This window comes from Lemur catta, chromosome 17, assembly GCF_020740605.2.
Source record: "Lemur catta isolate mLemCat1 chromosome 17, mLemCat1.pri, whole genome shotgun sequence".
Lineage (NCBI taxonomy): Eukaryota > Metazoa > Chordata > Mammalia > Primates > Lemuridae > Lemur > Lemur catta.
Genome location: NC_059144.1, coordinates 25,151,286 through 25,177,487, shown reverse-complemented (window position 1 = coordinate 25,177,487; position 26,202 = coordinate 25,151,286). Strand labels below are relative to the sequence as shown.

General features: G+C 53.0%; 1 protein-coding gene across 1 annotated transcript; it reads left to right on the top strand.

Annotated features, from left to right (window-relative positions):
* The first annotated feature begins 2,046 nt into the window (after positions 1 to 2,046).
* On the top strand, positions 2,047 to 25,894 carry XKR7 (XK related 7). Its single transcript, XM_045529477.1, has 3 exons — positions 2,047 to 2,819; positions 22,644 to 22,852; positions 23,953 to 25,894. The coding sequence occupies exons 1-3, from the start codon at positions 2,236 to 2,238 to the stop codon at positions 24,906 to 24,908; spliced, it is 1,749 nt and encodes a 582-aa protein (XP_045385433.1). The 5' UTR covers positions 2,047 to 2,235; the 3' UTR covers positions 24,909 to 25,894.
* Positions 25,895 to 26,202: the final 308 nt, after the last annotated feature.

Genomic DNA, 26,202 nt, shown 5'->3' with positions numbered 1-26,202 from the left:
ACCAGAGCCCTAGGAGGATGGCACTAGTTATCTCCCATTTTACTTTTCTCTGAAGTTAAAAGAAATGAAGTGACTTGCCCAAGGTCATGGAGCTAGGATGGGATGGTTGGGTTTCAAACCTAGGTTTCCTAGCTCCAGAGTCTCACACTTAAAAACTTGTCTTCTACCACCTCTTTGGATAGGCCAATCCTGGGACACAGAGAGGCATGAGAGGTAGAGGGGCTGCCTCCATTTGGGTGAAGCCCAAAGGTGGGAACCTAACTCTGCCAGGCTCTACCCAGACACCTGTGAGAGGGCAGAGATCTAGACACATGCAGGGACTGGCCTGGGACCAGAGTCTCTCCCCTGCCTCCCACCACCCAGGGCTCTATCCAAGCAATCCATGAGTCTCCCTGCCTAGGGTTGTAGGAGAGAAAGAAAAGGCAGAGTGTTCCTTTCTAAATCATATTGGGATTCAGACCTTGCAGCCCAATTCACAAATGTGCCCACTAATCTAAACATGCCCGTGGATAGGGAGCTGTCAGCCTTGAATCTGGCCTGGAAAACTCCCTTAATCCCTAACTCTTCCCTCTCTGTTTTCAGCCTTGGGCAACAGCTGGTACCCCAACCTCCTAAGCATTGCTGAGACCAAAACAGTCCCTGGACAGGAAAGGGATGCCAAACTGCAGGACTGCAGATGGCTGCTCCTTCCTGACCCAGGGCAGCTGTCTCCCTTCATCTTCTCTTCCCTGCCACTCTGAGGCAGGAGTCCTCCCCCCTCCCTTTCTCAGCTCCCCTTTCCTCCTCTCCTGCCCTTTTCCCCTCCTCTCCTCTTCCCCTTGAGGAGTAGCAAAGCTTATTCGGAAGGCAGGTAATGGGCTTGAACTTGGCTCTAGCTCTTACTGTGTGACACTGAACAAATTAATTAACTTCTCTGTGACTCAGTTTCTTCAGCTGCAAAATGGGAGAAAATAAAAGTAAACTACCTCACAAATTGTGAGGATAAAATAAGTCAATAATTGTGCAGTGTTTAGAACAGTACCAGGCAAAAAGAAAATACTATGTGAGTGTTTGTATAATAAATGCTCCCGCATATTCAATCCGATCAAAGGGTGGGGGGGTGAGCTGGGGGTATCCAGGATGTGTGAGGACCCCACCCCCTCTCACTCAGGGGTTACTGTTACAATCTCCCTTTGGTCTCTCCAGCCCCAGGCTGCTTCCCTGTGATCAATTCTCTACTCTGGCTGCTGGGTCTTCTTGCTAAATCCTGATGTGACCACATAACTCCCCTGCTCAAATCCTGCAGTGGTTGCCCATTGCCTGCAGGATAAAGGCCACCTTCCGGCTCTTTAGGATAGCATCCCTCAGAACTCTCCGACCCTGTCTTTCCCATCCTTCCACCCCTTGGATCTGCGATCCAGACTTCCTTGAAAACAGGCCCCCCAGTCTCAGGCCTCCAGGCTTTTGCACTTGCTCCTTCCTCCACCTGGCGCTTCCTCCCGTGCCTTTCCTCTGCATGTCTTCCTCTGCATGTCGGATATTGCCCCCCTACCTCCGCCTACTCTACTAGGGCTACCGCCAGATGAAGGCCGTCCCCGAGGGAGGAAAGGGGAGGGTAAGGAAGAGAACTCTCAGAGCTGCAGTTTTCTCAGCTTCAAAAGGAAGACAATAAGAAAAGGGCCCTCTCAAGATCAAAGAAGGGTATGGAACAATATGTGAACACTCAGGAAACTAGGAAGTGATGCGTTATCATCACTGATTGCTACACGGCCACTGGGGGGCCCGCCCAAGCAGCCTGTCCCCGAGTCCCTTACTTCCAAGTCCCTGGTCCCGCACCCCCCCCCCCACCCAAGCCACCGGAGGTGAACACAGGAGATAAATGGAGAGGAGAGGATGGGGAGGGGGGCGGTAAAGAAAAAAGAAGGAAGTGGTGTCCGAGGGGAAGTGAGAGACAGAGAGCATGCGGCTGGAACCCCACACTAACGAGGAAGGAAGGATGGGGTGACCTGGGATGCTCTCCCCTCCCTGCCCCCCTCCCTTCCCGGGGGGCGGCCCCCATCCGGCCGCAGCTCGGGAGGGCTGGGGGAGGGGCGGGGCGGCGCCGAGGAGAATGAATAATTGAAGTGGAAGGGAGGAGGAAGAAGGGGAGAAGGAGGAAGAGGAGGAGGCGGGAGCCGCCCGCACAGGGTCCTCCCCGCTCGGCTCCCCACCCCCTCCGCCGCCCGGAAGTCGCTCCCCGCCTCCTGCTCCGCCAACATGGCCGCGAAGTCGGATGGAGCGGCGGCCGCGGCCGGCCCGGGGCCGGAGGGGGCGGCCGGGGCGGCCCGGGGCAGTGCGGGCGGGCGCGGGGACGCGGCGGCGGCGGCCGGGAGCCCGGGGGCGGCGGCGGCGGGAGGCCCGGGGCCGCGCTACGAGCTGCGGGACTGCTGCTGGGTGCTGTGCGCGCTGCTCGTGTTCTTCTCCGACGGCGCCACGGACCTGTGGCTGGCGGCCTCCTACTACCTGCAGGGGCAGCGCACCTACTTCGGCCTCACGCTGCTCTTCGTGTTCCTGCCCTCGCTGGTCGTGCAGCTGCTCAGCTTCCGCTGGTTCGTCTACGACTACACCGAGCCTGCAGGGGCCCCGGGACCCGCCGTCAGCACCAAGGACAGCGGCCCCAGCGAAGCCGCCATCGGCACCAAGGACAGCGCCGCCGCCTTCCGGACCAAAGAAGGCAGCCCCGAGCTGGGTCCCCGGCCCGCGCCCTCTTCGGCCAGCGCCTACCGCCGCCGCTGCTGCCGCCTCTGCATCTGGCTGCTGCAGACCCTCGTCCACCTCCTGCAGCTCGGCCAGGTCTGGAGGTAGGAAAAGCGCAGGTGAAGGGAGCTGAGTCCGAGGGGCGGGGGTGGCGAGGGGCCGCCTGCTGCCCTAGCCCTGCTCTGACCTTTCCAGGCCCCCTCCTATGCTGACCTCCGCCCCGCCCCACCCCACTGCAGCTCTGATTTCTTTCCGGCAGCTCCTCCCTGACCTCTGCCCCCAAACCCTGACCAACCCCAGTGCCATCCGCTCTGATCTGGCCATGAAGTGGGGAGGGCATGAGGCAAGAAGGGAGAGAAAGAGATCCTCAGGGGTGTGTGCGGAGGGCTCAGGGCTCGTGGGGGATGAGTGTGAGGCTTGGAACAGGGCCACAGGGCTCCCTCCAGTCCCGACCCCCCCCCCCCCCGTCTGAGTACTGAGCGGGGCTTGGGAAAGATCTTAGAAGTCCTTTCCTGCTCTCTAAGATTCACACTTTGGAATTGCAGCCGATTTCCAACCTCCTAGGAGACACACAGAATTAGAGGCAGCTAAACGAATATCCCGCTTAAACTTCTTGGACTATTTGGGAAAACAGTATGCTGGACCCAGCTGGGACACATTCTCGAGCTCCTTCTACTTCCTAATGACTCCCCCAGTGCCCTCCCCTCACAACAGGGTCAAGGGGATTTGGAATCTTGAATCTGAGATTAGATGGCCACTAGCTGCCCTTTAATCCCAGAACAGTAAGGCAAAACTGAGGCTTCATTCAAGCTGCCCACTTCCAGGCTTCTTCCTCTGCCAGGACTGAGAGTGCCTGCTGGGCTGAGCTAATTGGAGAGAGAGGGAATTCTAAACCTAAGGCTACTCTTGAATCTGAATTGCTCTAGTAATTTAGGCCCTACTGTGCACAGGCAGAGTGAACTTGCTTAGTGTGTGATCTTGGGCAAACCCTCTCCTCTCTCCAAGCCTCAGTTTGCCCACCTGTCAAATGAGGGAGAATCCCTACTTCTCTCATCTCACTGCTTTAGTGTTACATTATTCTTACCTGTTGGGATGGTCAGGTGAGAGGTCTGCATGAGAGCGCTGCAGACTGTAACATAGTTTAGGAATATAATGGATCATCATGATCATAACAGATGTGGGAAAGCATGGAAAAAGTCACTCGAGATATAAAGCATGATTATTGCTGTTGTTATATTTATTCTGCTACTTGTTAACACATCCTGCCTAACTCAGAAGATTCAATTCTGGGCTGAGGGTTGGAAATAGGACTCCCAGGGTTTGTCCCAGCTGCTCACTTGCTGTGTCACCCTTGTTGTGTTGTGGAATCTCTCTCTGCCTTGGTTTCCCTATCTAAGCCTGCCAAGATATTGTGTATATTCCACTTAGCTTGCCCTGGGGGAAAAGGGGGAGTGGAGCTCTAGCCACACAAGGTGGTGTTATTATTATTAGCTTGACACATAAAAATATTCGTGTCTACATCCAGGAACTAATCTGCATTTATCATTCTGTGCCCAAGTGGACAGATGGTGAAAGATATTTTTAGATTCTGAAATGGTAACTTCCTATTCTTGGTAGCCAAGCTTCAGCCCCCTTTTCCTTCAGCCTAAAGTGGGCCAGCTGCCCCTCGACTCACTGACTGTCCCCCCATTCAGAACCCACTTACAAGAAAATAATGCTTCTCTTCTTTCTTGAATATAAACTGAGTTTCCCTCAAAAAGGGCAAAAAATGGCCATGGGGGGTATGAGGGGTTGTCCCAGGTGAGTAGCTGGAATAGCCAAGGAGCCACTCAGTTCCGGGGTTTCTTGGATAAGAGAGCGAGCTATGTCTACTATCCTCTATTTGTAAAGAGAGAACGTTGGGATGAGATGATTTTGCAGGAATAACAATCTAATAGCTCTTTGGTTGAATGTGGCCTACTGAAGTGTTTTGTGTGGCTTGTATAGTATTTTAAAAACTCCAAGTCATAGCTTCTCTTTAAAAAAATTGGATCTAGCAGTAACAAACCTGTAATAATTTAGACCGGTGTTCATATGTGTTCAATTTGTCTACCCTTCCGTTTGACCACATCTGTATCATTTTGCTTACGCATTCACTTAGGCACGACAGCCCTCATTTACAGTCCTATAGCAATTATTTTATTAAGCACTCACTTTGTGCCAAGCCTACTGGTTGCCTTTTTACCGCTTTATCTCGTGTATCCCTTCTAATAATCCTGTCATGTGGTTAGCATTATAAAATTCCTACTTGACAGGTGAGGGAATGGAAGCTCAGAGAGGGGGCATCCTTGCCCAAGGTCACACAGCTAGGGACTGGAAGAGCTGGGGCTAAAGACTGTCTGCCTTCAAAGCCTGACTTCACTTTATCCACCTTGCAGTTATGCCACTAAAGTGTCCCCCAAGCTTGAAGAATTACAAGTCTTAGGTTCCAAGATTCCAGGACGATAGAAAGTCAGGATTCTGTTGCACTGAGATAAGAATGTGAAAAGGGGGAGGGCAATGAACTGTGTGGGTGAGGATGGGGAAACTGTGGATCGTGGGAACAGTGCTGGATTTGGAGGGGAGGGGGGCTTCTGGTCCAGAGACTTACATCTTCATCCTGCTTTGTAACTAGCTTGCTAGGTGACCTTGAGCAAGGCCCTTCCTATCTCTGGGCCTTAGTTTCCCTGTGTGTGAAATGAGATTAAATTAAAAGCCTTTTCTGTTCTGAAATTCTGACTCTGGGTCTATAATCAGAGCTAAAGCCTCTGTGCCCTTGCCCCCAAAAGCTTTGAATTCTATAATGGCTGAGGGTCCGGATAAATGGGGGACATGCAGAGAAAGTATAGAGAAGCTGCCAGGGCTGGCATTCCTGGAAATTAAGCAATGTTGACATCACATGTCTGTTTACCACGTGAGATGTTCCCATAGATGTTCCGAGTGACAGGGCTTGGGGCAATGAGGAAGGAGAGGTGTGTCTGAGTCCTCCAGGGTCACACTCACCTCCTGATCAAATGTCCCCAGTTCTGAATAAAATAATCTTAATCATAAAGATATTTTTTTAACTTTTTAGGCTTATGCAATGCTGAATCGAAAGTTCAAATGCTTCAAGGAGCCAGGCAGGTAACAGACCAAAAGATACATGGGGTGTCAGACAAGAGGGCTTTATGGAGCGAGTAGAATCCCAGGCAAGGAGAAGCTACTACCTGGCTCCGACTGACGGTGCCATGAGAAATCATGGACCCGGTATTTTCAAGTCTTGACTCTCAAGAGAAATGAGAAATGGGGATTTTCAACTATGAATGAAGATTTTAAAAAATAGTGTCAACCAGCACTCTAGCCCAGGCAACAGAGTGAGACTCTGTCTCAAAAAAAAAAAAAAAAAAATATTGTCAGCCAAAGGAATAACATGTATGGGCCTACCTGCTTTGTAACCTCTGCTCTAGTTCTTCACAATTGATAAAGTCCTTTCACACAGAAGATTTTATTATTTTGAACATAAAATGAGGCTCTGAGGAGAGCGAGGAGGAGAAGGAATTCACAGACACTGCACACCTATCGTGTCCCCGCAGGCCCCATGCAAGGTGTTTCAGGCGTGTAATCTCATCTTACCCTGAAACCTTCCCTCCGGTGGCTATTGGTGATACCCATTTATCAGATCAGGAAGTGAGGCTCAGAGAAGTCTGGTAACTTGCCCACTGAGGAGGTGGAGGGGAGGGGAGGTGACAACACAGCTTCATCCAACTCCCAAGCCCAGCTCTATCCTGGGTACCACACACTGGCTATTTGGGAGATCCTGGAGCAATGTCTTTCTGCACAGACAGATTGAATCCCTGGGTGAAGAGCAGACAGATCCTTTGGTGGGGCATGAAGCTGGCTGTGGGCTGGACACCACCCTGTCTCCATGCCTCCCCGCCCCCTCACCCCTCTGAGCTGTTAAGCCACCCAGGGCTGTTAAGCCAATTAAAGTCCTAACCCTGTCTCCTCTGACCCTCTGGGCAGCAGAGCAGTAAGCCATGAATGCTGCTTTTCCTAATCTTGAACTCACTGGGCCCCAGCTTTGCCCGGATAAGCATGGTTTGCTAAGCCAATTAGTGGAGACGAGCTGGCATGGGATTCCTCCCAGGCTGTCAGGATCTTGGGACCCAAAAATGGGGAGGGAGGGAAGCAATTGGGCTTTGGAGACCCTCCTTCTAGTACCCCCTCTATGCCCAGGCCCCCGGCATTGCTCTCTGTGCCGCCTAACAAGCCCTGCGCTCCAGAGAAGTTCAGAAATGAGTTAGTGACCTGCTGGGTGTGAATGTCAGGTTCTGGAACACCCCTTTGGGAAACTATATTCTTTGCATAATGGTTAAGAGCATGGACTCTGGATTCGAATGTCCTCAGTTCGGATCCAGACCCTCCTATTTATGTGTGATCTTGACGAGCCACATAATCCCTCGTCCCTTGCAAACTAGAGATCATAATGGTACGCACCCACCTCTTGGGTGTCTCAAGGTTTAATGAGATAACGTGTAAGGGTTTAGCAAAGGGCTCGTTCCATCGCTAAGTGTTCAGAAACTGTTGGTAATGATTAGTGCCATCAGCCTGGGCTTTGTTCCCGGGGCACGTGGCCAGTGAGGGTGCAGGAGGGCAAGGGGATCTTGAAGTCCCCTGGAGCTACAGTGACACGGCAGCCATTCATTTAATCTGCAGATATTTATGGAGCACCTGCTGTATACCAGGCACTGTTCTAAGTGCTGGGAATAGAGTGGTGAATGATACAAAGTCCTTGCCCCCTTGGAGCTCAACAGTCTAATGGGGAAGACCAATAAACAAATAAAATATCATATTATGTATGATATATAATACAATAGATCAGGTGGTGGCAAGTACTGTGGGAAAAATTGAAACAGAAACAAGGCAGGGAGCTACTAGTGCCAGGGAGGAGGGTGTGGCTCTTTGAGATAAGGTGGTCCAGGCAGGGCTCTCTGAGGAGGCGGCATGTGGGCAGAGGGTTGAATGGGTGAGCACAAGCTGTGGGGAGGTCCTGGGATGGGTGTTACAGGCAAAGGAAGGAGAAGAGCAGGGAGGCCCGTGTGGCAGAAGCCGAGTGACGGGCGTGTGGGAGATGCTGTTGGGTAGGTTGGCAGGGGCCAGGTCAGGGAGGGTCTCAGAGGCCACTTGAGTCTCGGGCTTTTACCCTGCATGGCATGCAGAGCCCAGGAAAATTTGACCAGGGGTGGAACAAAGTCTTGACTTAGGTTTTTCAGTGTCCACTCTGGCTGCTGGATAGAGAATAGACTACAGGGAGGTCAGGGGAAGGCTGGGGACCCATGAGGAAGTTGCTACGAAGATCCAGGTGAGAGATGATGGGGGCTGGACCAGCAGCAGTGGGGGCAGGGGTCTGCTTCAGCCTGAGATGACAGGATCTCTTTCCTTCTTTGGTCCTCAGTTTCTCCACTGGGGTAGTTAATGGTTGAGAACCCATTCTCTGGAATCAGCCATATCCTGTGTCTGCCACGTTCTGTGATTTTGGGCATGTGGCATAACTTCTCTGTGCCTTGATTTTCTCATCTGCAAAATGGACATTCTAACATTATCTATCTCATGTGGCTTGGAGGAGTAGAAAATTAAATAGTATATGCATAGTGTTTAGCACAATGCCTGGAACATTGGAGCAACTAAACAATTATCATTAGCCATTGTTATTTGTATTATTATTTGTAAAACACATCAGGGGTTGGGTTCCACAGTGGTTTTCAAACTGTGTCACGGCTCTCTCACCATCATTTCAACACGAGTATCTCTGAGTTTCTCTTTTTTCATATGTCTGAAATTTTGTTTTGAATAGTCAGTCCCACAGCTGAAACATGTTTACAACCCCCTGAACTCGGTGACCATCCCCAGCTCTGACTTTGCAGGGTTGCTCCAATCTGGGCCCCGCCACCCGCCTCCTGGGAGAACCCTCTCCAGCATGCTCTTCACCTCACGCGCCCTCTTCCCCCACCCATCCAGCTGCCATGGGCCATTAGAGCTGCTCTTAACAGCAGTCCCCAACCTTTTTGGCACCAGGGACCAGTTTCATGGAAGACAATTTTTCCATGGACATGGGGGGGGAGGCTGAGCTCAGGCAGTGATCCGAGTGATGGGGACAGCTGTAAATTCAGATGAAACTTCGCCCTCACTCGCCCACCGCTCGCCTCCTGCTGTGCAGCCAGTTCCTAACAGGGCACGGACCAGTACTGGTCAGCAGCCGGGGGGCTGGGGACCGCAGTCCTAACTGACACAGCAGCGGCAGCAGCAGTTGGGCCTAGTGTACCCTGTTTGATCTATGAAGACCACACAGGAGAAGCCTTGGGGAGTAGGAGGGGTGGCTGCCAGGAAATGGCTTTGAACCCCAGCAGCTGGGGCGAAGGTCCCCAGGGACAGGAGGGAGAATGGTTGGGATCTACTCTGACCTCTCCATTCACCACCCTGCCTTTGTTTGGGCGTCCAAATTCCTCCCCTGGGAAATCCTATCAGCCTCCAGTAGTCATCCCCATCCCCCAGTCCCGCCTCCACCTGCAGGCAGAGCGACGGTTTGAAAGCTCGGATGCGACCCTGCCATTCTGCAGCCAGAGGGCGGCCCTGGCTCCCTTGAGCTTCTAGAGTCCAAGCATTTAGCCTGGCTTCAAGGCTTTTTGCCCCCTGCCCTGTTTTCTTTCTCTGCTGCTCTACCCCTGTGATGACCTGCTGCTCCACCCCCACCCAACGGCTAGCCACACGCTCTTCCTGCTCTGAGTAGCTGCAGCACCCTCCTCCACCAGCACCCTGGCCATTCCCCTCCCAGTGAAATTCTGCACGTCCTTCAAGGCCGAGCACAAATGCTGCCTCTTCTGAGAAGCTTTCCCTGAACAAACCCAACGCACGTCACCCTCTGTCCCTCAGACCCCACCTCCCACTCCGTCAACTAGGCAAAAGTTGCTGTTTTTAATCTAAAATGGAAATTGCTCAGCTGTTTTGTCTGTTTATCAAAGAGCTCTATATACACTCTTGTTGAAACTTCAGGCAGTACAGAAAAGGCACAAAGAAAGACTCTCCTCTACCCTTGGGGCAGGAGGGTTGGGATAGGGAAGATTTCCACTTACTAACTAGATATTCCTTGTATTGCCTGAAGATTTTACCTCTGGTTTTTAATTAACCAAGAAATACACGTATATGTTCACCTGTTTTTAAAAGTCAGATATTACTGGAAATTATTGTTTAGTAAGACTTACATTAGATCATTCATCTTATGATAATCCTGCCAGGGAGGGAGTGGGAGGATGAAGAATAAGGACTGTAGAGCCAAAACCCTCACTCTACCATTTACTAGCTGTGTGGCCTTGGGCACATCACTTAACCTCTCTGAGCTTCAACTTCCTCATCTGTAAAATGGGGATAATAACAATCCCTACCCTAATGAATTAACATATATGTGCTTTGCACAGTACTCAGCACACAGTAGTGCTCAATCAGTGCTAGCTAGCATTATTGGCCCCATTTTACAGATGTGGAAATTGAGGCACAGAGAATAGCTTTCCAATTAGTAGCAAAACCAGGGTTTGAAGCCATGCAGTCAGGCTCCCAAGCCCACATGTGTAACCACCAAGCCATACTGCCTTCTGCTAGTTAAGCATATGCTTACAAAACAATCAATCATGTATTGTTTTGAGAAGCAGAAGGAAAAAAAAATCATAAAAGTACTTTAATATACAGTACATGCTGTTAACATTCTGGGTTCTTCCTCTCAGACTTTCCCCCCAGGCAGGATTACTCATTCTCCTTAGCCCCACAGCCCTGATCACATTGCGTTGTGATCATCTGCCCACCCGCCTGGTTTTCCCACCAGATCACGAGCCCCTGGGAAGTCAAGGCCTTGTCCATTCTTCTCTCTGTCCCCCATGGTGACTGGCTCAGAGCAGACCCCCTGTTACTGTTGGGTCCTTGCACCCAGCCAGTTCTGGCGAGGTCCCTGGCAGGCTCTTGCCACATGAACTCTGTTGAAGCAGGCTTTGCGTCTGTAGCTGATTGTGGGGTGCTGAGGCAGCATGGGAGCCCTCTGCAGCTGCGGACACGACACTGAAGTCTGTCAGGCCCACATCCTCAGCCTTCCAAACTGTCAACAGGCTAAGAATAAGGACAATGCAGAAGATGTCATAGGAACAACCCCAGGTTGGGTTCCCAGGAGGATACAGATGTGGTTGACTTAAGAGGTGGAGGAAAGTGCTCAGTGGATGTGGATGTGAACTGGATAGAACCTTTGAGATCAGAATCTTGGGCGAGTCACTTCATTGCTTGGGCTTCAGTTACTCCATCTGTAAAGTCTAGTTGGGGGCTTGAGAATTCTGGTTGAGTTTGCCCAGGACTTGAATGAGAAAGCAGGGTAGCAGAGAGCTGGGGGCGCTGGCGCAGATCAAGGCGCCATGACTTCGTAGCTGTGTGACAATGGGGAGGTAGCTTTACCAGCCAGAGCTCCCGTCTCCTCTGTGAATGGGGACACTGATAGTATCCACCTCTTAAGTTTCTTCTAAAGATATCTTGAAACAATATAAATGCACGGGGCTTGTCATACAGTATATGCTCAGAAAACATTTGCTATCACTATGATTATTGGCCAAGTAGCAGCCCACCCTTCTTGCTTAGTAACAAGATAGGGGTAGGAGAAGAATATTAAGGGTCCTACCGCTCAGTAACCCTCACCCACTGATCTCCTGTCGAGGAAGGAGACTTGTTCCGTTGCTCTAGAGATAGTGTGAGGGCAGATGATGACCCAAAGTAAAGGGAGGCAGAGTCATCTGAACAGAAGCAAGAACACCTGTCAGTCAGGCTGCGCAGAAGCAGAGCTGTTCCAAGGATGTGAACTCCAGTCCCCAGAGGCATGCAGACAGAAGTGGCTGTCTTTAGCAGGGATGTTGTAGCAGGGGCTCCTGCTTCAGTTTGGAGGATAAACTGGATGATCTCTAAAGCCCCTGACTGCTTTAAGTGTCTGTGGCTCTAACTTTGGGGCTTTATGAGGCTCAGTTCCACGATGCTTAACCGCCAGACCACAGGTTGCCAATCAGTGGCCCAGGGGCAAATCCAGCCTAAGGATGTGTTGGGTTGGCTCGATGGTATTTTTCATCCTACTTTTTAATGACACTTTTTATTATAGAAAATGTTAAACATACACAGAAGTAGAGGGAATAGGGTAATGATCCCCCATGAATCATCACCCTGCTTCAACAAGTATTGACTCCTGGCCAACCTCGTTTTATCTAGGGCAGCACCATCCGATAGAACTTTCCGCAGTTATGGAAATGTTCTATATCTGCACTATCCAATACAGTAGCCACTGGCCACACATGGCTACGGAGCACTTGACATGTGGGTAGTGTGACTGAGGAACTGAATTCTAAAGTTTATTTACTTTTAATTAATTTAAACTTAAATAACCATTTGTGGCGAGTGTTGGACACGTAGGTGCTGGGGAGTACAGCTGTAGACCCCACCCCACTTCCTTCCCTTCCATGTTATTTTGAAGGAAATCTCAGACATCATATCATGACATCCATAAATATTTCAGGACATGTCCGCTGTGGACGTGGCACTGAAGTCTGTTAGGACTATATCCTCAGCTTCCCAAACTGTCAACAGGCTAAGAGTAAGGACAATGCAGAAGATGTCATAGGAACAACCCCAGGGTGGGTTCCCAGGAGGATACAGGTGTGGTTGACTTAAGAGATGGAGGAAAGTGCTCAATGGATGTCTATCTTTTTAAAAAGGTAGACTTTTAAAAAAGCATAACTGAAATATGTAATACTGCTATCACACCTACAGAAAGGAATAATAATTTCTTAAAAATTAATGTGATATTTCTTTAATTTGTTGCCAACATTTCCAAATTGAGATTTTCTTCTTTCTTTGTTCTTCTCCTCCTCCCTCTCTCTGTCTCTTTCTTTCTTTCATAAACGTCCTCATTTCCAACTATTGAGAAATGGAAACTCCAGCCATGTTGGGCTCACATTCTCCCAGGGCAGCAACTGGCTGGAGCTGACAGGTGGCTGCCCCTGTAGACAGGGCACCTCTATAGTTCCCCAGAGTCCCTCGTAATGACATCAGCTCAACCTCTTTGAGCACTGGCATTTGAGACCCTAACTACCATCTAGTATCAGACACCCACACTAAGGACAAATAGAAGTGATGCTTTCTCCCTACCTGGATCTCCTGGTACCTTCAGAAGCCATCAGGAGACTGAACTCTCTAAGCCGCCTGCCCCACTGGCTCATGACTTCCCAACTCCACACAGGAATATCAGGAAAAGGGAGAATGGGAGAGCAAGGGCCTCGGGTTAGAGTATAGGGTCCTGGGTTTTAGTCTCCACTCAGCACCCATTTCACCAACCCATCTCACAGATGGGAAAACTGAGGTCCAAAGAAGGGAGGCAAGCTGGCTGCACCCATACAGTGAGGGATGAACCTGGTTCCAGATGCTTTGCTGGAGAAGGGCTGCCTGCTTTTCTGCTGGGCAAAAAGAAGGACACCGGCTGGGAGCTGATGGGGGTGAGTGGGATGGGAGAGGGTCTCAGCTTCTCAGTCAGAGCCTAAAATTAGTGGCTGGGAAATGCTTGGCCTGAGCCCAGCAAAAATAAGAAAAAGAGGTGCTTTGACTCTGTGGGGGGCTGCTGAGGAGGAGGGAGACAGCCCAGCTCCCAGCGCCACATGAAATGGGAGCCAAACGTGTAAAATCACATCCTTTACTGACATTTATGACTCATTTGGCTGCCAAGCCCAGGAAGGTCCTATTTTGCATCCTTGCAGGAGCACTCAGCATTAGGGGTAAGCAGGTGGGGGGGCAGGGCCATTGCCCCCCAAGAGCTTCTCAGGCCCTATTGCAGATATATATATGGGGGCCCAGTGTTCTGGAAAACCCACACACTGGATCTGGGTCCCCGGGGCTGGCTCAGTGGATCCATGCCCCATGGTGGGGTGGGCAGTGCATGCCGGTCCAGGTTTGGGGTGCAACTCAGGTGCTTTCTGACTATTTGGCCTCAGGCAAGTCGTGTCTCTACTGTCTCTAGAATCCATCCCCTTTTGACTGGGCCATCCTGACATTTCACCTGGCAACTGGTCTCTTGTCTTCCACCTTTGTCCCCTGCAATCTGTTCCCCACAGTCAGGAGGCGTCCTTTAAAATGCAGCAGTGGCATCTAATCCTGTCACTCCCCATTACTCTGAAGATAAAGATCAAATCCTTCACCCCTGCCCACTTCATCTCTCACTTTCTCCCCTCCTCTGAGCTCCAGCCATCCCACCACCTGCTGCTTCCTCCCCACTCAGGACCTTTGCCAGAAACTCCCTTCCTTCCCTCTCATACCTGGTTAACTCCTGTGCCTGCTTCAGATCATGGCTCAGTAGTCACCTCCTCCAGAAAGCCTTCCCTGACTGCCACACCCTTCCCAAGCTGGGCTGGGTCCTTTTCCAATAGCACTGCCGTCCTCAGTGCTGGAACATGGGCCCCTGTTTGGAACATGCCTGGCGCCCATGGAACATGTTTGTTGCTACATGTTTACATGATGCTTTAGTTAATCTTCCATTAGACTGAGTTCTTAGCAGGTGGGCTGGGTTTGCCTTGTTCTCCAATGTGTCCACTAGTGTTTTCACACAGTTCTGGACACACAGTAGGTACTCAAAAATGCTTGGTGAATGAATGTCAAATGAACATTGCCTTTTCTGAAACTCACTTTCCTCACCTGGAAAATGAGAATCCTCTCCACGAACCTCACAGGGCTACGGAGAGGATTGCAGAAAAGTACATACAGAGGGTATTTGATGAGTAATTTTCTTGGGGGCAGGCAGAGACCCCAAAGAAGACCTACCTTGTCAACTCTCCCCAAAGGGGCTTCTCTGACCCTCTGTCCCCTGGGGACAGATTCAGTGAACACCAGGGAAAGCCACCCTAGGAGTGGGTCTCAGCTCTGCCAGAAACCAGACTGGGGACTACAAGTCTTCCTCCTTCCTCATGGGGCCTCTGATTCAAACAGCTCCATAAAACCTCCCACTGATTGAGTGCCCAGCACTGGGCTAGTGTTTTATACATACTACCACTTTCTGATCGCACGGCTACCCTGTGAGGTGGGCGTTGAGCAGATGGGTTCAGAGAGGGGAAGAAACTTGCCTAAGGCCACACAGCCAGTAAGTGATGGAGCCAGGATCTGAACCCAGGCTTCGTTGTCTCCCTAGCCCGGGTTCTTGCCCTCTGCATGTGGCCGCCTTTACTTAGGGAGCTTATAAAGCAGAGTTTATAAAGTATATTCACTCACTCACTTAAGGTGTGCCAAGCACTGGAGACATAGCAGAGAACAGGTAGACATGGTCTCTGCTCTCATGGAACTTACAGTCCCATGGGGAGAGACAGACAGGAAATATGTAAGTGAGTAAATCAGACGGCTTCAGTTTTGTGAGATGTGTTGCTAAGAAAACAAAACAGGGTAACATGGCAGAAAGCGACCGGAGGCATGCGGTGGATAGAAGCGATTTGGGGGTGGCTGGGTCTGGGAAGGCCTCTGAGGAGGTGACGCTGAGCCGAGATGGGAGGAGAGAGTTCGGCAGCATTAGCCAGGGCCTTTCTGGGCAGAGGCCCCGAGGCTGGCGCAGCTGGAGAGTGTGAGAGGGCAGCATGGAGGGACAGGGTCCTGGAGGGGGACAAAGGCTGGATCCTACTGGGCCTCCAAGGTCATGGTGAGGATTTTGTTCTAAGAGTGCTGGGGTGAACCTAACCTGACCTAGGAGTTTATAAGATCCCTCGTCTGCTTGTGAAGAGCAAGCTCTAAGAGGACAAGGATGGCAGCAAGGAGCCCCGGAGGAGGCTGCTGGGGTGGGGCAGCTTGGCCCAGGGTGGTGACACGGTAGAGAGAAGTCCTTGGGTTCAGGACACAGCTGTGGGGCCTGAATGTTATCAGAATCGGGTGGATGAAAACTCCTTGGTGTACGTGAGAGTCAGTGACTCAGGCCCATTTTGTAGAGGAGGATTGAGGCCCACGGAGGGGCTGGACTTTCTGGGAATCACCTGGGTCTCCTGACTCTCCAGTTGCTATTATCACCCCTCCCTAGTTTTCTCTAAACCCGCATAATCCCAAGTGATGCTTTTAAGTCCATCATATCCACCCGGGGTCCTGGCAGGGTCCCTGGGGCAGCCGTGTGGCATGCCCTCCACCCGACAAGCCACGATGGTAGGCAGCTGCAGTGCCAGAGAGACCGAATGGGGCTTGTTGAGCTCCCCTGTCCCTGCTCTGGCCCAGGAGGCCATGGAGCGCCAGCTCTGAGTCCTAGACCTGATGCCAACTTGCTGTGTGACTTTGGACAAGTCCCAGTCCCTTTCTGGGTCTCAGATTTCCTCCTCTGTGAATTGAGGGTAAGAGCAGTACCCACCTCAAAGATTTGTTGTGAGGAATGGACACGTATGTATGAAAAGGCTCAGCACAGCCTGTCTGACGGGTGACACTCCATAAATGTGAGCTGTTGTCATTATTATGAACCCTGCAGACCGGCAATGGGCTCAGCTGGCAGGGGTGTCCTGTCGCTTCCCATCAGCCCACCTCTCCTGCCTCTCCCATCTGCCTCTCCGCCCCGCCAGGGTCACTCTGCAGGGGTCTGCAGGGACTTCACACCTTGGAGACAGAGAGCTAGCCCACGAGGAGGGCGCTTCCTGGAGGGAGAGGAGCCGCTGGAAGCTGCTGTGTTTTTGGCCCGGAGCTGTGAGGGGGAGTGGGGAGGGGCGAGAACACACTCGGAAACGCAGGGACCGACAGATGGAGGAGCTGAGGATGTGAGAGACACAGACAGACAGAGACCCGGAGTCAGGGAGGGGGGGGCACGCAGGGGAGGACGGCCGGGAAGCTGGCAGTCACGCCACACCACGGGCTGAGCAGCAGACCGGCAGATGGACCAAGCACCCAAGGGACCAAAAGACATAGACAGACAGACCACCAAGGAGACCCCGTATCCAACACACAGACAGAAAGATGGACAGAAAAGCAGACCCAGTATCCATAGGGACACACAGACTGAAGTTTCTGGCCTCTAAGGGCAGACAGACAGGCCGGCCCAGGATCACAGGGTCAGACTAACAGATGGACATAGTATATGACCCATAGTCCAATAGACAGACAGGTGGACTGACCCAGGGTCCGAGGATAAGAGTGACAGTAATGGAGGAACAGACAAAGAGTCCTGACCCTGTATTCAAGGGACAGACATGACAGACAGGCCGATCTGAGCCACAGACAGACAGACACAGTGACCCAGGATCTGAGGTCAAACAAAGTGATGGGTCCAGGTTTGACTGTCTGAATGGAATGAGGCCCAGGCCAGAAACCCTGATCTAGAACCAGAGACTCAGGGTGACTCAGGAACAAAGAACAGGAGTGAGACAGGGTGACCCAGATGCTTGGCCCAGAAGCTTCCTGGCTTTTCAGGAACATAGGGTCCCCTCCTTCTCCCCTCCTTTCGCCCACTAGAGAGGAGCCTCTGAACTCTAAGGGATGCTGGGAGGGTCCTGGGTCAGGAGAGGAAAGCAGGCCCGAGGAGAGGGAGTGAGTTCCTGTTCATTTCTTGACCCTGTCCCCTGCTCGTGGAGGCACTGGGTCCAGAAGAGACAGCCCTTTGGATCTCTGAGCAGAAGGATTTCACCCCCTACTGCTGGCTTCCCCCTTCCTCTATAGGCTTGGCTTCTATGCTCCCAACCCCGGCCCCAACAACGCACACTTACCTGCTCTTCCACTTTCTTCCGGGACAAGCTTCTTCTCCAAGCACAAGTCAGTAAATTAGATCCAAAATAGACTCAGTGCCTGTTTCCTCATCTATAAAATGGAGGTAGCAAAAGTTGCCTGTTAGGTTAACAGCACCGACTGTGGTGCCTGGCTCGCACCCGGCCTCAGGCAATTTAAGTCTGAGAGCTGTTAGAAGAGGGGAGGCCTGGCTACACTGGAGGTGCCTCAGGGAAGGCTTCCTGGAGGAGGAAGGCCATAAGTGAGCAAGGGCATGAGGAGCCTGTGAGGTGTCCTGGCTCTTTGCAAACTCAGGCACAGAAACCCCAGGGCCCTCCCAGGTCAGGAGGGAAACACACACATAGACTCACATGTATTCATTCCACAAATATTAATTGAGTGGCTGCTACATGCAGTGATGCTGGGGACATAGTGGTGTCCAAGACAGACAAGGTACCTGCCCTCATGGATCCACAGTGGTAGAATAGAAAATATATAAATAAATAAATAAAGTTATTTCATCCTATATGTTAAGAAGAAACTAAGACAGGATGGTACGGTAGACTAGAGCGACTTGGCAAGGGCGAAGCTGCCAACATGGCCTGGGTGGCGTAGGAGGCCTCTCTAGGAAGGTGACATGTGAGCGGGTGAGGAGCCTGCCACAGGCGGAGCTGGGGAAGGGGTGTTGCAGGCAGAGCGAGCAGCAAGTGCAAAGGTCCTGAGTCAGTGCATCTGGAGTGTCGGGAACACAAGGGACAGCGGTTTGAGATGAGGTAAGAGAAACAGACGGGGCCAGATGGTTTCGGGCTTGCGAGCCAAGGGGAGAAGCTTGGGTTTTATTCCAAGAGTGATGGGAGGCCCCGGGAAGGTTTTGCGAAGGGGAATGACATGATCTGACAGGTTTTAAAAATATCCCGCTGGTTGCCACGTGGAGAATGGACCGTAGGGAGGTGGCAGTGGGTGCAGGGAGCCCACAGAGGAGGTTGATGTGGCCACTAGGCAGGAGAAGACGGTGGCCTGTACCAGGTGGTGAGTGCATTTTGGAGAAGAGCAGATATACGACCACCCCAAGTCCGATTCCCTGCGAGGGGGTATCTTTCTCTCGAGTGAAGATCAACTTCTCTCAACTTCCTTTCAAATAGTGGGAGAGGTGGGATAGGGTGGGCTTCCTGGAGGAGGTTTCAGGAGAGGTTGCTCAGTGACCAAGAGGAACCAGAGGCCTCCACCCAGTGTATGCACCCACTCTCCATGTACACATCCCTCTGCAGTTCAGAAAGCATTTTTAAGGTCCATCACCTCACTTAATGCTCACAATAAGGAGAAAAGTAAGGCTCAGAGAAGCAGAGAAACTACCCAAGGCCACACAGCAGGTCCAGGACAGGGCTGAGAAGCGAACCCACAAGCCCAGCGTACATGTTGCCATCTCTGTGACATAGGCAGATGGCAAATGTCAGCCCCATTTTAGAGACGGGGAAACTGAGGGCCGTGGAAATTAGGTTGCGTGTCCTGGGCAGGACTGTTTTAGGACGCTTGCGGGCCCCACATCTATCAAGCATATTAAAATGCAGCCACATCAGACATCAAATGTAAATTATATATAACCAGATAAAAGCCAAATTGCAGTTGACTGGCTGACATCATGTTCTGTTTTGCAGACATTTAATTAAACATTTATTAATTTTGATTCTGTAGTTTTTCCCTGTATTTTGGAGCCAAATCGGTTTTTTTTTTGTTTTTTTTTTTTTTTTCAGGCTTCAAACATTTTCCTAGGCCCATGAAAATCTCACAAGCCCTTGGCACCGAGCATTAGTGCCGGCTGGAAAGAACGGCCAGTTTTGGTCCTGTTGCCAAAAGGGGCCGAGTGAGGCAAAACCCAAGCCTTTCATCCCGGACTGCAGTGTGGTCTTTCCACACTCCCGGGTGACCCGACATTCCTGGCCTCCCCCTTGCCCTCCCCCATGGCTGCTCCTGCCCACAGGGCCCTGGGCTGTGTGAGCCCTTTGTCTGGGGTTGGCTGGGAGCTGGCAGAAGAGGAGGCAGGAGTGGGCGGGGAGGTGGGCAGGCGGCCTGTCAGGTGCTGATGGATGCTGGCCGGGGGCCGGGGCCTCCCTCATGCTGACCCGGGCCCGGAAACAGATGGTCTTCCAGCCTGAGAGAAACTTCCAGGGTGTCACCCTCCCCCAACTCCCCAGGCCCCTTCACGTTAGACCAGCTGGTCTCTCCTTCCTATGCAAAGCCAGAGCCCAGGGAACCCGGAAGGAAGTGGGGTGGAGGGGAGAGGGGGGGCTGGGAAAGGTAGCCTGTGTTCTAGGCCCCTCAGAAGCTCTGGGAGCCACCCTGGTCCCTCCCCTAGCCCCTTACCTGTGGCCACCTCCAGATCTGCTCTCTGTCCCTTCTCTATCCCCTGTCTTAGCTCAGCACTGTCATTCCAGGGCTGGAGCAAACCCCATCCTCTCCTGGCTTTCCTCCAAGCCAGCCTCCAGAGCGAGCTTTCTAAGCTACTGAGCTGATCACAGCACCCCTGGTTCTGGGATGGAATTCAGATTTAGAATAAAATCTGAACTTGTCAGTCCAGAAGTCGATGCCCTTCATGATTCTAGTCTGCTAATGCCCCCGCCCATGGAAGCCCCCCATCCAAGCCCAGAAAACCACTGGCCATTCCCCTAAAAGGCCGTGTTCTCTCCGGCTACTGTGCCTCTGTATCGCCGATTTAACCACCTGGAACACTCTTCCACCTCTTGTCTGCCTCCCAATGCCAGGCCATGCTTTAAAGCTGAGATCAAACGTTTCTTCCTCCAGGAAGTCTTCCCTGACCCCTTCCCCTAGGTAAAGTTATTCTCTTCTCTGGGTTCCAAAGCATCTTTTAGCACCTGTTTCACCTCGTATCTTGTCTGTCTCTCATGGAACTGTGAGTACACAAGGGCACAGCACCTAGCACAGAGCAGGTGATCAAAATACACCTGCTCCAAGAATGAATGACTCTGGCTGCAGGGATCCTCGTATATCCAGTAGGCAGGGGCCCAGGCAATGAGAGATACGGGGAGACAACTTTCTGCTCATCAGAAGAACACAATCCAGCCCTGCAGCTGCTTAGAAGCCGAGGGCCCTGCCTCTGGAGGTAGGGACTCCCTCTCCTGGGAAGTACAGGAGCAATGGGTGTAGACACACCAGGCTGGACATTGCCAAAGGAATTCCAGTGTGGCAGGGAAGAGTTGCACTGAGGGGCCTTTGATTTCCCAAGTCAGCTTCTGAGGGAACAGCCCTTTTCCCTAGCCTGGGTGCCAATCCTGTAATGTATCATGTTGAGGGTGTGTCTACACCACCATCAGTTGGTGCCAGAATGAGCCAGGGATAGGGAGGAAGGCTCTAAATGGGATGTTCCTGGCCACGCTTTGAGGGGAGAGTCTGGGTCCCAGAATATGAGCTCTGAAAGGATTTCCAGAGTTATCAAGTCCATCCCTTTCATTGGCAGATGAAGAAACTGAGGTTCTGAGAAGGCCACACAGCTGCTAAGACCAGGATATTTATTTGGGAAAACTCTGAGTATCAGTTGGTCCCAAATTCCAGGGAGCACTGTGATTCCTCCCTTGGGCTGGCAGCACACAGTGAATAGAGTTGGTCCCTTGGTTCCCAGATAATGTCCTGGAAATGTCAGCACTTCACATCTGGGAGTAGACCCCTAAATCCCTGACTCCCCAATTTCAGATTCAGGCAGTAGGGTCACTGAATCTGTATTGGGATTGTCTCCCCAGGTTTGCTGGGGAAGCCACTTTTGGATGAGCCCTCTATGGGGGCTCTAAGACATCTGTGTGGACAGGTGCCCTCTCCTCCTGCATGGGCACCGCACTTTACAGTAAGCAAAGTTTCTTTTCATCCACGGAATCCTCACAGCCACTTTGGGAGGGATTAACTAGGGCTCAGACAGGGTCTTGCTCAAGATCACAGAGCAAATTACAAGCAAAGTCAGGAACTGAATTCAGGACTTTGGAGTCCCTTCCATGCGCCCTATAGGGTTAGCTGAGTTCCATTCACATCAGCAAATCTGCAATCATGCACACATTCATTCATTCAGCACACGTGGATTGAGCACTTACTTTGTGCTAAGAACTGAAGATGTCGCAGTTAGCAAGCCAACCTAGTCATTCTCAGGGTGCATGCATAATCAGGCAGTCACAATCCACCGTGACAAGTGCTAGATTAGAGGAAAGCCCGGGAGAGGCCCTTACCCCAGGTGGAGGGCGGTCAGCGTAAGCTTTCTGGAGGAAGTCATGTCTAAAAGCTGAGCCTTGGAAGAGAAGCAAGAGTCATCCAGGTTTGGGGCTTGGGTGGGGTTAGAGGACAGGGCAGGGTATTCCAGGCAGAGGGAACAGGATATGCACAATCTTAGTGACGAGGGAGACACTGAGAGCTCTGAAACCTGTGACCTGAACAGAGTAGCCACGAAGAGCCATGAAGTCTATATGGAGAAGTGGCACAAGAGGATACAGCGAAGTCTCAAATGCCAGGAGAAAGTGTCTATGAGCAACTTCCGTGTGCCCTATGGTGAGAACTGGACGCTCAGAGGTGAGGTCGGGGAACAGACCAGGAAGCTGCTGGTGACAACAGAACTGGGGCTGTCACCAGGCACAAGGGACTGTCCCTGAAGGAACGTATGTGAGCAAAACTTTTCATGGCTTAGAGTGTGAGGCAGTGTGCCTAATGGTTAGAGTGTGGGCCCTGAGGCCAGACTGGCTGGGTTTGAATCCTGGTTCCACTGCTAATTAGCTGTGGCCTTGGATAAATGACATACTCCTCTGGGTCTCAGTTTGCTCATCTATAAAATGGGGGATGATAATAGGGCTGTTGTAAGTTCAGGGCACTCTCGGGTGTCAATAACCCTGCAAGGAAAGCAGGCCCCAACCCGTTATAGGAATAATGACGGTACTGCGGCCCCAAAGGCTTGCTTTGTGCTGCTACTTCGAGCTAACGACCCCATTCAGTGCCCCCTCAACAGCTCTGTGAGACGATCCTTTCCATATGCGCATTTTACAGCTGAGGAAACAGGCTCAGGGCAGAGTGACGCGCCCCCTGCGCCTGCTGGGTGGCTCGGAGCGGGTGGGACGGGGCGAGCGGAACGAGGCGCGGGAGCCGAGCACCTGAGCACCGCGTCCCTCCCGCTCCCGCAGGTACCTGCGCGCCCTGTACCTGGGGCTGCAGAGCCGCTGGCGCGGGGAGCGGCTGCGGCGCCACTTCTACTGGCGGATGCTGTTCGAGAGCGCCGACGTGAGCATGCTGCGCCTGCTGGAGACCTTCCTGCGCAGCGCGCCGCAGCTCGTGCTGCAGCTCAGCCTGCAGCTCAGCCTGCACCGCGGCGGCGCGCCCGATCTGCTGCCCGGTGAGCCCCGCCCGCCCCTTCTCCCGCGTCGCGCCCCCTGGGGGTGCCACCCAGTCAGGGCTCAGGGGGCCCCGCCCTTCTGCCCTCACCACCCTCCAGGCCTCTGGAGAGATGCCCGTGTCCCCTCCAATGGCCCACTTACCCCAGAGTGAGGACGGACCTGGCCCCTCCATTCTCTTGCCACCCCTTAGCCCCCCTGGGTGCTCCCCGTCTCCCTTCCTCCCTTTCCCATTGCCAGAGCCGACCAGACCCCACTTCTGCGGAGTCTAAATAGGCCCTTCACCCCATCAATACCCCTTAGATCCTCTGGGCAGTCCCCTGCCCCTTCATTCCCCACACTGTCCTGAGCCCAGCCTGCATCTCCTGGGGACCCCCGTGCCTCACATACCTGCCCAGTCTCCATCCGTTTCCAGAGAACCTGTCTATCTACCCCTTCACTGGGGGCCCTGGAGCCTTGTCCTTCCGTAACAGGCAGACTGGGCCAACATCCACCCCCCAGCCATGTCCTGTCCTCCTGAAGCACCACCCCATGTTCTCCCCACCCAGACCCTGTCCAACCCACCCTCAGTGGCTCTATCACCATGCCTCAGGCCCCCTGGGAATCCCTTGCCCCAAATACTGGGTCCCAATCACAACTCTTCTCACCTGGGGTCTCCTCCCCACACCCCACCTCATCCTGGGGGCCACATCTTCTAATGGTCCCCCCTGGCTCCTCCATGCCCTAACCATGACCCCCTCTTCACCTCCTCTCCCACACCCAGAGTCCTGGACCCTAATTTCCTACCCTCTCACCAAGACTCCTGAACCCTACCAGCCCCATGCTAGGGTCCTAGATGTGACCCTTATGGAGACCAAATCCCCCACCTCCCATCTCCGTTTATGCTTCCACCGCCACAGAAGCACCCGGTCCCTCATGGCACTTCATCATGGCTCTTGAAGACCCCCCACCAGACCTTCCCCACACCCCTACTGGTCCACGGACCCTCCCCTCACACCTCCTCGAAACCCAGCTCCTGACCCAGAACCCTCCCGCTCTCCCCATACCCCAACCCAAACCCACCCCTAACCCAGCCCACCCCACCCCTGCCCTGTCTCCACAGCCCTCTCCACCTCTGCCTCCCTTGTGTCCCTGGCCTGGACACTGGCCTCCTACCAGAAGGTGCTGCGGGACTCGAGGGATGACAAGCGGCCACTGTCCTACAAGGGCGCAGTGGCCCAGGTGCTGTGGCACCTGTTCACCATTGCGGCCCGCAGTCTGGCCTTCGCACTCTTCGCCAGCGTCTACAAACTCTACTTTGGCATCTTCATTGTGGCCCACTGGTGTGTCATGACCTTCTGGGTCATCCAGGGGGAGACGGACTTCTGCATGTCCAAGTGGGAGGAGATCATCTACAACATGGTGGTGGGCATCATCTACATCTTCTGCTGGTTCAACGTCAAGGAGGGCCGCAGCCGCCGCCGCATGGCCCTCTACTACTGCATCGTCCTGCTGGAGAACGCCGCGCTCACGGGCTTCTGGTACTCCAGCCGCAACTTCTCCACCGACTTCCACTCGCTCATCCTGGTCTGCGTGGTGGCCTCCAGCTTTGCGCTGGGCATATTCTTCATGTGTGTCTACTACTGTCTCCTGCACCCCAACGGGCCCATGCTGGGTCCCCAAGCACCTGGCTGCATCTTCCCACAGTCCCCGGGGTCCTGTGGTCCCCCATTCGATGCTGTCACAAGTCCCCCAAGGTCCCTGCCGAGGACTACAGGCGCTGAGCGGGATGGGGCCACAGTGGGGGGTGAGCGAGCGGGAACCCCCACACCACCTGTCTTCCAGGTGCGGCCTGGCTTGCCTCCCACACCAGTGGCCCGTGCCTTGCGGACAGAGGGGCCTGTCATTCGGATTGACTTGCCTCGGAAGAAGTACCCAGCCTGGGATGCTCATTTTATTGACCGCCGGCTCCGGAAGACCATTCTGGCACTGGAGTACTCCTCGCCTGCCACACCCCGGTTGCAGTACCGGAGCGTGGGGACCTCTCAGGAGCTGCTGGAGTATGAGACCACAGTGTAGGCTACAGTCTCCCCCCAAAAAAGGGACAGACTTGGCTGACCCCACATCAGCCACAGTATTGAGCCCGGAATATCAGGGCCGCCAGGCTACAGGGGAGTGGATCTCCTGGTCCAAGGGTAGAGTGACCCCGCTATTGGGTTCTTGCAGGGGAGGGGACAGCCTTGTGGAGGCCCCAGCCCTAGGCCCCATTTCCAGCCCTGTGGCCCATTCCCTAGATTCCCCTGAACCAGGGCCCAGGGAACCAACTGGTGCTACACTCCTCACGAGCTGCCCTGCTTTCATGGGGCCCCACACTCTCTCTCTCCTGCCTGGCGTTGCCTATGTGTCACCCCTGCTGGTCCTGCCAGAGAAGGGGCACTGTCTAGGGTCTACGACCTAGACCTTGTGCTCCTCAGGGGGATGTGGGCAGTGGTGGGAGGAGATCTCTGAGAAGGATGGCGGAGGCTGCGGAAGGTGTGGGGTGGGGTTGGAGCGTCTTGGGGACAGGGATGGCGCAGTGCCTGGAGGGTCTGAGGCCTGGAGCCAGGGCAAGAAGGGAGCTGAAGGAGGGAGTTGGGGTGGGGTGGGGTGTTGGGGGTGGGGGGCTGGCAGTGCTGGAAATGGACAGGAGAAAGAACCCCAGGGGTTCAGCCTGGCAGAGCAAGAAGGGATGGAAGACTCGGGGGAGGGGAACATGTAGTCCAGAGCATGGAGAATAGGGACAGTGACTCCTCAGGAGACACACTTTTTTGTGGGCTCTGTCATGGGTGAGGTTCCAGGCACCTCTGGTGAAATGTGTCAAGGAGCCATTCTTTGTTCCAGATGAGCATCTGGAACATTTCTTCTAGATAAAGGTATTGAACACAGCAGATAAAATGTCTAGGAAGATCTCTGTCTAGGCCCACGTATAGATAAGGTTCTAGCACATGTAGCAGAGGAGCTGTTCTAGAGACATGCTTAGTTCTAGATTAAGTTCTAGAACACTTAGGTGATAAAATGTCCCAGGGGGTGGCTCTGATCTACGTTCTGTTATGAAGGGTGGGGACACGGAGCTCTGCTGCTCTGTGGTGGGGGATGCTAGCTCCTCCCATAATCAGGGGAGGGGCTCTAGAACCCAGTATGAATGGAATATTCTAGGAATAGGTGCTCCAATTCTAGACTTTAGGGGCTTATGGGAGCTCTAGGCCCCTGTCCACCTTGGTCCACAGCCATCTTCCTAAAAGGAAATTGTCCACAGAACCCCTGAGACATTTCAGCCGCCAACTGGTTTCTAGATAGGAAAAAATAGCTCTGGGGACGTGACATGAATCCTGGC